This window comes from Limulus polyphemus, unplaced genomic scaffold (assembly GCF_000517525.1).
Source record: "Limulus polyphemus unplaced genomic scaffold, Limulus_polyphemus-2.1.2 Scaffold877, whole genome shotgun sequence".
Taxonomy (NCBI): Eukaryota; Metazoa; Arthropoda; class Merostomata; order Xiphosura; family Limulidae; genus Limulus; species Limulus polyphemus.
The window spans coordinates 133,062-147,812 of NW_013666487.1; the positions used below are offsets into that span (position 1 = coordinate 133,062).

Here is a 14,751-nt window from a genome sequence, read left to right on the forward strand (position 1 = left end):
ATTAAATTAGGTAAAATAAATAATAATAATATTATAATAAAAATATTTCATGAGAGATGCACACGAACAGCTCTTAGTAGCTTGTGGGTAATGTAATTCATTAGCGTAACGTAAGCTGCATGTTCCCCGAGTGATGTACAACTTATAATGGCACAGATAGTAGTTAGACATGGTTCAAAGGGCAATAAAACAATAACATTTAATTATAAATAGATGTATATTGTTATGAACTTAGAGCTACTTAGGATGAATGTAGTTTCATGTTATAGTTTGAAGTCATTCTAGAAAGAAAAAAGGGTAATTTTGATTTATTTTAATATTTTTTGGTGGTTATGAGGTCGTTCGAATTGACTGATTCTGTTTTGAGAAAAGGTAGAGAAAATAACAGATAAACAATAAAATTTTACTGAAAAAACATATGAAATACATTTAGGAGGTTTTAAGGATTACACAAAGGAAATATGACATTTTCGAGATGAGGTAAAGAATTTTTAATTTTAACATGAAAATTAATTTGCACACAGACTATTCAAAACAAATACTCAATAGACAAATCTATATTATATTTTATTAAAAATACTTCACTAAAACATGAATTTTTGAATGTGAAAGTCATAATATTAACTGAAAGATTGCAAAATTTTGTGAAGACATACACGCTATATTGAAAGTTAGAAGTATTACATCTATAAAGACTTTAAACGAGTACAAAGAGGTCACATGGTTGGTCAAATTGACAGAGCCTGTGTTGAGAGAGTTAATGTGCAGTGATGAATTATAGCTTATAATAGTCTAATTGACTCAATAAAGGCTTCAAAAACTCATAAACAAATCTTTAGTATAAATAATTTACTAAAAATCCTGATTTTTTTTATGTACAACATATTTATAATGTTTACTAAAAGCTTGTCAAGTTTTGTGAGGATACACTTGGCACATTCAGAGTTACAGTATATATATTCAACATCCTGGGGTTTGTGCAAATGGGCCAACCTGAGCACAAAAGGTTAAATACTTCTTTTTATAGTACTTTCTATAAATGTCTGAATAAATTTTTAATTTCTCTTACAATGGTAGAGTAATGGTCAGTATAACTCAGTATTACTTTGAGGCATATTCTGCCATATTGAAAATATTAGTATCATAATTCAAGTTTCTATTTTTAAATTTCAGGCTAATGCACACAAAACTTTTAAAACAAACTGTAATGACAATAATTTCCAATCTTTAACAATACTAATTTAGAAAAATGAACACTCACTGTAAAATACTTACAAGAATGAATTCATCTTTATCCAAAAAACCATCTTTATCAATATCACTTAGCTCCCATATCTAAAAACATGACAAAGAAACATTGAACATGGATTTCATTTGATGTATTCCTATAATAATAATAATAATAAAAAAAAAAGAAGAAAGAAAGAAGAAGAAGAAAAGAAGCAAATGTGGAGTTTAGGTATTAATTTTTGGATTAATTTCATATATTCTGTTATTCACATTTTTTTGTTAATTTGATACACAACTTGGTACTCTTTATTTTGGAGAAAAATGTAAGCAACAAATTCGTTATTCTTTATTGAGTTGACTTACTACAATAGTATACGTATTAAAGTTTAGACATCTTAACTAACAATTAGAGCTTTTTTGTAACAATTTTAAAAAGAGGACAACTGTTTTATCACTATCTTTACTTAATATTCATAAGATTTTCAAAAAAGATCTTGCAAAATGTATGTTTTGTCCATATTATTTCATATAAACAACTATATCCTACTTGCTTTAGTTATCTGATGTGTGTTTTCCGAGTTCTACATTATAAAAACCTAACATATTTTCATTGGCTCCTGGCATACACATCTGAGCCACAAAGTAAATCTTATTCATAGAAAAAATCCACAGACTTGTACTCCATAATTTTTTACAACAGAAAAATTAAAGCCAATTGCTTTCATAATGAAGTAATACATGTACAAAGATTCTTTTGAAAGTTATGATGATATAGCTTTCACATCTTACCTTTCCCAGAGTTTCTAGTGGAAGTTTGGAATTCAGCATAACCTACAAGAAGCATGTCAGAATAAGGTTGTTATTTTGTTTCAAATCAGATTACATGCAGCTGCACTAGATATGAGCATAGTATACTAAAAAAAAATAAAAATTATCTGTAGTTTTCTTTACTTGATATTTTACAGATAATTGTCATGTTCAATGGCCTTAAGAATACTTTATAAGTATGTTAGTTCTTATAAATTCACATAGTTGTTGATTTTGACAATGGGAAAAGGCTGTAACTAAGAAAACATTAGAGGTAATTTTATCTCATAGTTTAAGCATCTATAAAAATAGTTTCCTCTAACCTCACTACTTGAAATTCCCTATCAAAATGGTAATGTCTGCAAATGTGAAGATGCATCACCATGCTGGACCAGTGATTAATAGGGCAATTCCCTTTTAAATAATGAACATTACTTGACATTAACTACATTTAATTAATGTTTGTTTTCTATTTTAGTAGCTAAGCTTTAAACTAAAAAAATTCTTAGTCCTTAAAAAAAGAAAGTCAGCAAGCACTGAGTGATAAGTGAATGCTTGACTTTACGATTTATGATTTATAAAAAAACTATTAAACGTGAGATATCTTTTTCACAGACGTAAGCTCTGGAGAACTTTCCATGAGACTGAAGTTGACAGATCTATAACTTCAGATTGCCAGAATGGACCAAAAGAAGTTGTCATTGGTATTTAGCTCAGTAGGCTTTGTCAAAATGAACTAATTAATTTGTTTACAGATTATCTGGTACAGGAAACTATAAGCTATTTTGTATCTGTTTTCCCACAAAAGAATATAATTACTTTTATTATATATATAAAAAAAAAGAACATTTTACATTTTACTAAAAACTTTCTACACTTTGAAACATATATTATGATAGTCAACTTGGTTACGATTTATATTATGATATCCAACTTAGTTATGGTTTACGATTTAAGTTCGTATACTAATAGAATCTGTACTTAAACTTGATTATTTGAATAGATGAATTAAAACAACATAAATGCACTGAAGGTGAGGGATTATTTATGCTTTAACTCTATTGCCACGGGCATCCTTTACTTAGCATGTCATGAGGTTTTAGTGACTTACATTCAAAATTTAATTAAACTTTAAAACATGGATTATTAGCTATAATGTCATACCAATTAGTATAGCATAAAATCATAGTTAATAATCCATGTTTTAATAGTATGTAAGTTTTAAGTTCTTAATTTCATAAGGGAATAGTTAAAATAATCGTGAATTTTCCCTAGGGTGAGAAATATGACATATTTTCTCTAGTCATCCCTTCTTCTCTATTTTATTCACCATCCCTCCAATAAGTATGAAATTTAATGTAAATTACTCACTATACAATCATCATTGCTCAGACAAACCATAATTTTTATAGCCTTCAATTTTGTTTGGTTACAGAGCCATCAAACAGAAAATCAGACCCCTCTTGCCACACCCACCTTTCACATCCTCTCTTTCAGGATTTATTACTAGTTCTTCTTAACTCTTAATACTAAATTATGTATAACCAACAGAAAGCCAAGGTTTTCATCTACCAAATAACGTTTTGTATTACATTGTTTTCTGAACAGAGAATTGTCATTTTCTCTGTTAGTACAAGCTTTGTTCCTACAGGAAAGATAACGACTAGCTTGGATGAATTTGTAATGGCTCTTGTCTCGTAGTTAGAAAGCTAGAAAAATTGTGATAGTTAGGGTAAATTGTATGCTCTTTGCATGTTATTATTATATTTTCTTTGATGCATTATTTAATTGAATAAAAATTTTTAGTGCATTACTACCATTAGCATAAAAAAAGTATGGTTGTCATCGACAGTCAACAGCAAAAATAAGGGACGACCCAGGTAAGTACTTTATTTCTTGTTTTTCATGTTTATTCTTTATTTTTTATTATAAAAGTAACTAAAATGTAAAAATTTTGATCTATTTAGGTTAGATTAGGTAAAATAAATAATAATAATATAATAAAAATGTTTCACGTGGCACACACAAGAGCAGCTCATGCGTAACTTAAATCAAGAGCATAACATGAGTTGCACATTCCCCAAGTGACTTATAATGGTGCAAATAGTAGTTAGACACAGTTCAAAGGGCATTAAACAATAAAATTTAGTATAAATAGATGTATACTGTTACAATTTGAAGTCATTCTCGAAAGAAAAAAAAGGGTAATTTAAATTTTTTTTTTTGGTGGTTACAAGTTAGATCAAATTGACCAACCTTGTACAGAGTTAGGGTAGAGAAAATAACAGATAAAATATAAAGATTTACTGAAAACAAACACTGGAAATGTAGTTAGGAGGTTTTAGAGATTACGCAAATGAAATTTGAGATGAAGAAAAGTATTTTTAATCTTAACATGAAAATCACGTTACACACAGACTAGTAAAAAAAATACTCGATGTATTCATGGACAAATCTGTTTCTTAGATTATTAAAAATACTTCACTAAAAAGGACGATTTTTGTATGTAAGACTTATAACGTTTACTGAAAGTCTGCCAAATTTTGAGAAAATATATATACTATATTAAAAGTTAATAGTATCAAAATATAAAGATTTTAAACGAGTACAAAGAGGTCACGTGGTCAGTCATATTGACCGAGCCTATGTTGAGAGAGTTAATGACAAAGTATTTGAATAACATAAAAACAACAAGTATAGAAAAGGAATCATGGAAGTTAAAACTGCTCCTATCTTACAAAAAATTCTTTTCATACTTATCAAGCTATGGAAAAAATAACCTTGTACCAATATCCTGATATAAAACATGAAGCTAAAATATTTACAAGGTTAATGTTACATTACATGTTCATAAAAATTGCGAGTGCACAATTTCGCTGCTCATGTGTTTTGGTAACATTCTGTTTTGGAAACACAGCTGTTCATGTTTATCTATCTAAACTAGTTTCTAGTTAGGAAAATGAACAAAGTCAGACATACAAAGAGTATTAAGTAGAAAGTTGTTTACTGAATCATATATTATCCTCAAGAACTTTGATTACTTAGCATACAACACATAGACAGATGAAGTGAAAACAGCTCGGCTGGCAAAAACAACTTACAGGTTTAACTGTACTTCCAGGCAACTTCTCATTGGTTGGTTTCAGAGAATTAAACATTTCTTCATATTTATTACGTTCTGATGGCTGCAGACATATGCAAGAGAATCCCATTAGCTTTCTAAATGTAATTTTAAAGAAATACAAAGTATATTATCTGTAAAATTATTTCCTCTTGAAACACTTACTTGCAATTATCACACCATGTACCTTGCATATAGTACAAGTTTTTTAGTAAATGTGCTATTATGCTGAAAGTATCTAAGTTTGTAATCCTACACATTGAAAAACAAAAATCTATAGGTAAAATAATACAAGCATAAATAAATATTATGAATATTCTATTTTAATTTGTATGCTAAGCTAAGTTTTGATGAAGTATATTTCTGTTTAATACATACATTATTAAAAACAAGACAACGAAATAAATATATATAGTAATTCATCACTTAGTGGATTATCTTAAAATGTTAGTTATCATATTTGCTCAAATATAATGCGCACTTTCTTCCTCCAAATACCTCCCAAAAAACTGACTGCACATTATATTCACACATGTTCAATTTAGTTAGGTATTTTACTAGAAGCTACTACCGAAAATCATTAAAGTTTTCAAAAAATATTGAAAACCAATGCAGTGGATGGGACGGATGATAATAGGCTGTGGAAATCAGAAGAGGATGCAGCAAAGGTTCAAGGAAGCAAATCCGATGACAAAGATTTATGTGAAGATGAATGATTAGCTTAGTGTATTACCACATATAAACAAATGATGGACAAAAAAAAAAAACAACAACAAATTTTCTTCAACTTAATCTTTCAAAATTGGGTGTGCATTACATTTGGGCAAATATGGTATTAATCTATCATGTTATATACTTGTTAAAAATAATTTTAAAGTACCACTATTACAATCATAGAAATTCCCACTTTCTTCAATAGGTGAAATCCAAAATAACTCAGGATGAAAAATTTTTAGCCTCATGTTTATACTAGAAGAATCTAAAATTATCTAAGAAACCTCTGCACTATTAAATAAGGTTAATTAGTTAATAATATATAATACCTTTATTTTTACCAAAGTATTTCACTAAACAAAAACTGTGAACCAGTCAATAAAATAATCAAATCAAGTATGTTCCTGCACACATCTAAAGAGAGTAGCATTATCTGTTAACAGGAACAGGTCTGAAACCTCATGGGCAAATTTTATAAACCTATATATTCATGTTTTAGTGTTAAGAATACAATTTTTTAGTATCACTAACAATAGAAAGAAACTGTTACTTTTGTCAGACTGAATAATGTAATTTAAAAGAGTATATAGGTAATATGCAGTTGCTTATGAAAAGATCACGTAAGATATATAAGGAGAAGCAGAGAAAGTTTTCTGGTACAAAGTTCACTATGGATACTAAATAGGAATCGTTTATTTTCACATGGACTGCTTTAACTGAGAGGTATATAAAATAAAGACATTAATTTACCTTTATAGACCAATCAATAACTGTAGACATTTTTTTACTTGATGTTGTAGGACCCTATGTTAAAAAACAAATAAATAAATGAAAGATATCCATCTACTATGGATACCCAACAAATAAAGTATCTTTAAAAAGACATAATATATAAACAAAAAGTGTAATATTTTAAAAATTTTATAATTCTAATATGACGTTTAACATCTTAAAATTCAACCCTGAGCACAAATTAACTAAATTTATAATTTATGGAATAAGCATGAATGAAAAGATACTTGTTCATAAACAATTTAAAAATAATTATAATACTTAGGTGGCACACATGGATATTTTAACTAAAAAAAATCAATATATTCCTACCATATTAGGAGGAGGCACTTGTTGATTTATATTAGTCATATCAACATTCTGCCCATTTTGAGCAAGAGCTATTAGTTTCAGACCTACAAACATTCCATTCTTGTCAAGGAAACCTTTTCCATTTGGATCAGAGAGGTCCCATATCTAAAGTCAATAAAAATAGAGTTTAAACATTTAATCTTTATTAAAATAATTCATATTTTCTCAAAAAAAAAATATTTTAATTGGAAAGTTTCTTATAAATAGCCTTATATTTTTTCTCATTGCTATTTATATCTTCATTGTAAATGTAATATTTAGAAAGTCATATCAAAACAATAGAAATGTGTTTGACATTTTTGTTCTATAGCTAGATATAATGTATAATTGTGCAAAACACTTTTTAAACCATAAATATTTCATCAAATAACTGTATACACAAATAGTTAAAGGTTTTACTAGCACTAAAGGGAAGCATATGTAGCACTAGGATAAAATATATGAATAATAATAATAATAAACTAATACTTGTCTAAATCATATGGGAAGTAATTTCATACACAAGTTTATGGTTCAACTGTAAACTACTTTTAACGTAAAAATTATTTTATAATCCTACAGTTTTGAGTCTTTTAGGAAAGGATTTTCCATGCACAATTATAATATTTATATTATTATTTAAAACATAAAATTAATTATATTTTTAACAATCTTTTAATAAAAAAGGTACATTTTCTCAAAGCAAAAACTATTTAACAATGAAATCAAATTTTCTAAAAATACTTTTTATTCTATTTTGTTTGTTTATGCACATAAAAACAATAATTATGATAATAAATAGGAGCAAAAGGTGTAAGGAAAAGTTGTGTAATAACATTTTCCAGACATATGGTGGTAATGCATATTTTTTGAAGGAGAAGAAATAGTGTCAGAATGAAAACTATATAAAAACCTTTGAGGAAAATTAAAATAGTTGAAAAACAACTGAGTTTGGATTAACATATTAAAATATTGGAATAATATGGAATTATTAATAAATGTATATGAAAATGGAAATAATTAAAAACAAGAAATATAGTTATTTTGAGCTTTGTAATTCTGGGCTGATAGTGTTATTATAGTTCCTATCCAAATAAATTCTTTCATTTTTGCCTAATTTTTTTTAAAGGAGAGTTTATATAATTAACATGAGGTTATCATGGGAATGTTTAGGCATGTGTGTGTTGATAGATAATTTTTATATTACTGAAATGTACAAGTGGTTTTGGCTTGTTAGACACTTCTCTTTTTAATGGACCATCTCTATTTAGGCTCAGTCAATTTTACATACCTTGTAACTACAATGTAATCATGTATATAACATACTGTAACTCTAAATGTTCCAAATGTATCTTCACAAAATTTTTAATGCTTTTAATAAAGATTAGAATCTCTGTCGTACACACACACAACAAAAAAAAAAACAACAAGAATTTTTCATCAAAGTTTTTTTTACTATAAACTTGTCTGTGTGTTTATAAAGCTTTTACTGAGTCAGTCCAGGTGAAATGTAATTTTCATGTTAGGAATAAAAATACTTATTTTCATCTTATAGCTTTCATATTTCATTTGCATAATTTCTAGAACCTCCTACCTGAATATTAAGTTTTTTTTTGGGGTAAAAATTTTACATTTTCTCTCATTTTTCCTACTCTATAATACTAATTGTAGTGAACTCATCAGTGTATAGTGAAAAGTTGATAAATATTAAATAAAATGAACAAAAATTATTTTGGCTCTTTAAATATATCATTTGTCACCAAATATTTATTTTAACAATTTCAACTGTCAACCTTTTCACATTTTAGTTTTAATTTTATGGTTTTTATTGCAGGAATTTGTACCAACTGGAGCAGTAATGTTTGTGACAAAGCAATAAGCCACCAAGAAAGCCCATTAGCTGTCTCTTGTAAACAATAAGTACAATTCACCTGCATACAATCTTTGCACATGTAGTTACCTAGACCCCAGTTTTTCCTCACAAAAGTTGGTTGTCCAAAAAACTTCATGTAGCTTTTAAATATGAATTTTAGAACACAAAAATATACCAGTCACTGAAATTGAATGTCCAAAAATAACTATTATCTATCCAGCTCTCTGACTAAGCTATAAATATGTTAATAAAATTCTGTTACTGCTAGGAGTAATGACTTTGTTCAATACAAATCAAACACTCCTTTTCAACTACTGTCTTTCATCATCAAAAATAAACAAAAGATCATAAGATTTATGTAGAGGAGAGTTTTATTGGTTATAAACATGTCTTGAAAACTGAGACAGATAGGTGTGATTTCTCTGGTGGGTTTGACAAATCTAATGATACTTAAGAAAATGGAGAGGTAGAAGGTTCAAATTTTACTTTCTAACTTGTAATTATGTATAGTTTCTACTTTAATTGCTTGGACACTTTGAAATCTATATTACTGAAGATATAAAATCTAAAAATGGGAATTCTGTCAAGAAATGATGATTGAGAATACTTTTAAATATTTTCCTTTGAAATTAAGAAATGAAAAATTTGGATAATTTATTGATGTACATTGATAGAAAACTTGTTTAATAAAATTTTGAATGTAAATTTGTAAAAGATTGTGACATGTACAGTTCGACCCAGCTGTGCTCATACAGTTAACAGAATGTTGTAATTATTAATAGAAACTTGAACCCATACTAAAACTACTGTATCATGAAACTGGAAAGTTTTATCATGGAAGAACAACATTCTCGAGGTTGTTCACATGTGTTTTAGTGAATGCTCCTGAAGAAGCTGTAAAGCAAAATGTTGAATGTCTAATTAAATAAAAACAACATTTTAGTGTTATTAGGTCATTTATTTCTAGTAGTAATATGTCTTCTATACACCAATATGCACTACAGAAATTAAATAAATTATTGTACCTACACCATAAAAACTGCTATTCTTCAAGTATCAAAGACAGTATTACATAAAATTAAACCGTAAAAATGAACAAATTCTACTTAGAATATAAGAAACACAAATGTCATAATAATAATGATTAAAGGAGGCTACACAGTAGGGTGGTCCTTATTTGCATGTAAAATTTCAGGTTAAAAATTCTCACACAATTTTTTTTTCTAATGTACAAAAAAAACATTAATGTCAAATTTCATCTATTTTTAACTTTAATTAGAGGATTCTCAATGAAATGGAAGTCCTAGACTGTACTGACCTGGTACCATATGTACTTCTGATATAGACATTTGTTAAGTATTAAAAGATTTATTTAAAGTATATTATTTTGTTGCATGTACAATAGTATAATTACACAATTACAAGATTTTGGTATGATTAGTCACTTCTGCATTGTTATTGTTTCTATTTTGCTGTTAGGAAAGTGTCTCCTATGATCCTGCAAAACGTGAATGAGGAACTGTTTCTGTTCTTCTTTCTTTGTTAAGATGGCATTATACTCCCCAAAAAGGGTCATATCCCTTTCAGCATTGTCATTTACCACATTCAAGTGTTGAACTGTTTGTAGTACCTCCCTGTTGTTCTCTCTGAGCTCTCATGGCTCAGAGTCACAATCCAGAAATCCAGATGGATGGAATTTTGAGGCACCTAAAGAAGTGTGCTGTATTTTTTGTGATGAACTCTTCAATTGAGATGTTCTCAGGCTTCCTGATATTCAGCTGGATGCACATTGGAGGTTTATCCATGCCTTCCTTCTCATTTTCTGCCTTTCCCATTGCTTGTTTTGTTTCTATAGATACAACTGAATCAAAGAATGCCAAACTAATGAGTTTCTCATTGAGATACCACCAATGTGTAGCAAATGTTTTACAGGTAGATTTTGAAAGAAGAAAATTCACATTCTTATAGTTAACATGACATGGTAGAAAGTTAAGATCACTGCACAGAGAAGAAATGACATAAGGAGCAGTGAACTATGCACCAAGATAGACTCAAACAACAAAGATGTAGATGTTATAGAGTTCTCTTTCCTTACGCCAGTGAGCTGAAACTGTCCCATAAACATCCAGATTTTGTAGGCATATAATACCTTGGCCATCAATTGTACATGATGCAGTTCTCCAAATGTTATAAATCACAGTCCAAGAGAAAGGATGCCACCAAAAAAGGTTCCATGGCTAGTTAAAGAAGCTCTCAATAATCATTTATAGGTTGGCTGACCAGAAGTTGTCTTGTAGCAAATTCAATAACATTGTCCTTAACTTACTCTATGGTTTTTGTTACTTCATCATAGCCAACTGTAATTTCATAACTGTATTGGTGCATTTATTTCCAAGATTGCTGGAATAAATTGCAAATTGTAATATCTGGGCTAGAGGAAAGCCTCATATGGTCTTTAAAAAAACATGCTAGGTCAAATTCTAAGGTATGATATAGAATATTTCAGAAATAAAAACTGATAGGATGAATTATTTACACATAGAATGTTCTTGAACATTCTGAAAATCTGTGTAATACCTCGGAATATTCCAGAATATTCCAAAATAATCTAGAACCTTCCAAAACTATTTAGAATATTCTGGAACATTCTAGAATATTTAGAAGATGAAAATATAATGTGATGTACAAGGTAAAACTTCAGCTATCTTGAGCAACACCTAAGTGTTACTCAGTACTGATAAAATTTGGTGTGAATTACTTATCAGGCAGGTGGTAGCACTGCCTATATAGGGATGGCGTGGATTGTTCATTAAAATGGTATTTTAAGTATATTCTTAATAGGTCATCAAAACTTTACAATACTATAGTGTTTATAACAATATCTACGTAATGGCTGAATCACAAGTTCTGGGAATGTCTGTAAATATCAGAGCAAAAAGTTTAAATTTCTTGTTCTTTATTACATGATAAATCAAAAACCAAAACAATGGTGTCAACCAATTTCACTGAGGTGACATAGTTTCGAATGGAGTATCCGCTTTTATAAGTATTATTTACTAGCAGTAACTAAAAAAAAATTATAATTTTGGTGTAAATGATGTTATCATTTCCCCTTGAAGTTAGCTTTTTTACAGATATTTAGTGTTCCTTTAAAAAGCTTAAGTACAGGGTGAAACAGGAAATAATAGATGAACAATAAATATTACAGTTGGAACTTCCTTGTATTTAGAAATTGGTTATAAATATAATATTCTTATGTCCATTGAAACACTGCATTAAAAATCAAGCAAACAAGTAAAGAAAACTTTTCAAAAAAGGAAGTAAATATAGGGATGGCATTTGCACTGTTAAGAATTAACATATAGCAATATGTAACTATTCAATCACAATTAAGTTTAATTTATCCTATTTTTGACTGTTAATATCCTACTACACTGGTGTGCCTGTGCTATTATGTAGGAATGATGCAAATTTAATCCATGCTATTTCATTTGCATTGTTTTTCAAAAAAATTGACATTAGCCATCTTTAAATTTACTTTCTTTTTTGAAAAGTTTTCTGTTTACTTGTTTATATATAGGAACAAAATGATGGGGTGAGAGTGTTGTAAATCAAAACTTCAAAAATAAGGACCACCCTATTATACAGACTGTACTTTCTGAAAATAATCTGAAACTCCTATCTTTTCCATGAAGACTCATAAAAAAACTAAAAAAAACAACTTTCCTATACAAATTCCAAAGTAATTTTAATAAACTTTAATCACACACACACATTTCCTCTTATATATAAATAACAAAAATATTTTTTCCTTTATCTAAATAATTATATGAAACTGATCTTTTGGGAAATTACTATTGTAAATTTACACAATAATTTAAAATCTATTTAGGTTCATAGATTTTATAACTTTTCTTCTGTAAGAAGCAGTCCCCAAACAAATAAGTACACCCGAATGATCTTATCTTTTAAGGGGGAGTTTTAATGGTGCATTTGACTTAACATATATATAATTCTTCTAAGTATTTAAGAAATGGTGAACACTTTCAGGTGAGTACTTAAATAATTAACAATAATTGCTGACACCAATCGTAACAATTATGCTTATGCCTTCGTATCACATTGATACCCTGTTAGTTTGAGATTTGTTCAATATGTGTACTGGTATTCATGACTTTTTATGTGGTTAAAAAAAAAGTACTCTGTGACGTTGTGATGTACTCTGATCTGATGAATACTCATTTTGAAACTAGTAAAATAAATCAGTTTTCACCACTTTAAAACAAATGTGTGTGAGTGATCATTATGTAATAATTACAAGTCTGAATTGGCATCCTTTAGCCTGACAATCAGGACGACAGCTGATTGCTAATCGTCTTCAAAAATAAAACAAGTCATAACTCATGATCAATTATTGACCTTTTACAAACAAAACATTTGATAAGTCAATTAAAATTGTATATATTTTGATTGCAAACTTATAGCTATGAAGGACAACTAATCAGAAGTGATCAATTAACAGTTGTAATGTCATTAAGAATCCAGATAGGTGGTTACTTGGTCACTCATAGGTGGCATCTACCACAGGAACAAAACCCTTCTAGGGAAGTCCAGTGGAATGCATCCATGAAAAGTTTTCAACTGTAAGCACCAAATGGGATGATACAAATATTCAGTGTATTATCAGTACTAATACTTTTACTAATATTAATAATACTACTACTTTACTGCTGCATGCAAGAGATTGTTTTGCATTCATAGTGTATATCATCACAACAGGTTGAAAATTACTGTTTACTGACTTTGACTTAAGGCTTTAATATAATATAACAGATGAGCATGGTAGTTATTAATAAAGCAGAAACATGCTCAGGTCATGCTTTTTCAAAATCTGAAAAAAAAAAGAAAAAAGACTTCATTAGCCTTGAGGGCAAGTTTAAGTAATTCTTCAAACTGTTGGTGATTAAAAACTTGATTCTGTATGCTTCACCTTTTTTGAAGTCGAACTTGAAGCGAAAAAATGGTGATTATGTATATATTGGAGTGACAAATATGCATTAAACATAATTTACACCATCTTTTGAACAGCAAAGATATATTATATAATAAATTACAGAAACTCCAGAGTCCCATACAATGTTCTAACCAGGATATTCCCCAAGCTTAACTTTCTAATAATAATGAAAACAAAACTGATAGCTGGAGATTTTTCCTATGATAAGTGGTTGTAAATTACCCGATGCTGGCTCTTAATGACATCACTGAACAGGTCGCCTGCTTGACAGTATATCCACAAATATGCAAGTCATCCTGATAGCACTCTCTCTCATTTTATTGATAGTTGATTGAAGTATGCACACACAAGAAACCATACGACATCCATGAGATCAGTTATTGTTTATATTGGTCAAGCAAGTCTGCAATGTATACTATGAACATGTACCTAAAACTGACCTGAAAATGTGAATGTCTTTGATATTGGAAATTACTCCAAATCCAGTAACAGTGTTAGAATGCTAGAATTAATAAATTTTTAATTTTCTTTTCATGTGTGTGACGAGACATACTTAGTTCAACTGGTAAAAAACCTGACTGTAATATACTAAACATGGTAAACAAACCTTTCCTAATACAGCATCAGATAATCCAGATTTCTTTAAAAAAGCAGCAGCTTCTATGGCTCCAACACAACCCGTTCCTGCTGGATCAACCTGTGTCATACAAAACAGTTTTTCTATATTTAATTAAACTAACATACAAGTTTGAACACATTTGTTACAAGGCGTGAAATTAAATATAAATGTGAGTACTCAGAGTACTTTTGTAATGTGCACGTGTATGTATATGCCAAATGAAGCTGCCTTATGGAAGGTTGAATTGAATG

The 14,751-nt window shown here is 28.9% G+C and overlaps 1 protein-coding gene across 8 annotated transcripts in view; it reads right to left on the bottom strand.

Annotated features, from left to right (window-relative positions):
• LOC106461000 (epidermal growth factor receptor substrate 15-like 1) overlaps positions 1 to 14,751 on the bottom strand; it is an 86,275-nt gene that overhangs the window by 59,164 nt on the left and 12,360 nt on the right. For 5 of the 8 annotated variants that reach the window (XM_022387799.1, XM_022387800.1, XM_013920768.2 and 2 more), the window contains 6 exons: positions 14,489 to 14,578; positions 6,977 to 7,120; positions 6,623 to 6,676; positions 5,139 to 5,222; positions 2,020 to 2,061; positions 1,276 to 1,335 (listed from right to left, as the gene is read on the bottom strand). In XM_022387799.1, coding sequence (XP_022243507.1) covers positions 1,276 to 1,335; positions 2,020 to 2,061; positions 5,139 to 5,222; positions 6,623 to 6,676; positions 6,977 to 7,120; positions 14,489 to 14,578 — 474 coding nt within the window. Of the gene's footprint in view, positions 1 to 1,275; positions 1,336 to 2,019; positions 2,062 to 5,138; positions 5,257 to 6,622; positions 6,677 to 6,976; positions 7,121 to 14,488; positions 14,579 to 14,751 lie in introns of those variants that run through there. The other 3 variants (XM_022387798.1, XM_022387803.1, XM_022387804.1) reach the window with 2 other exon arrangements.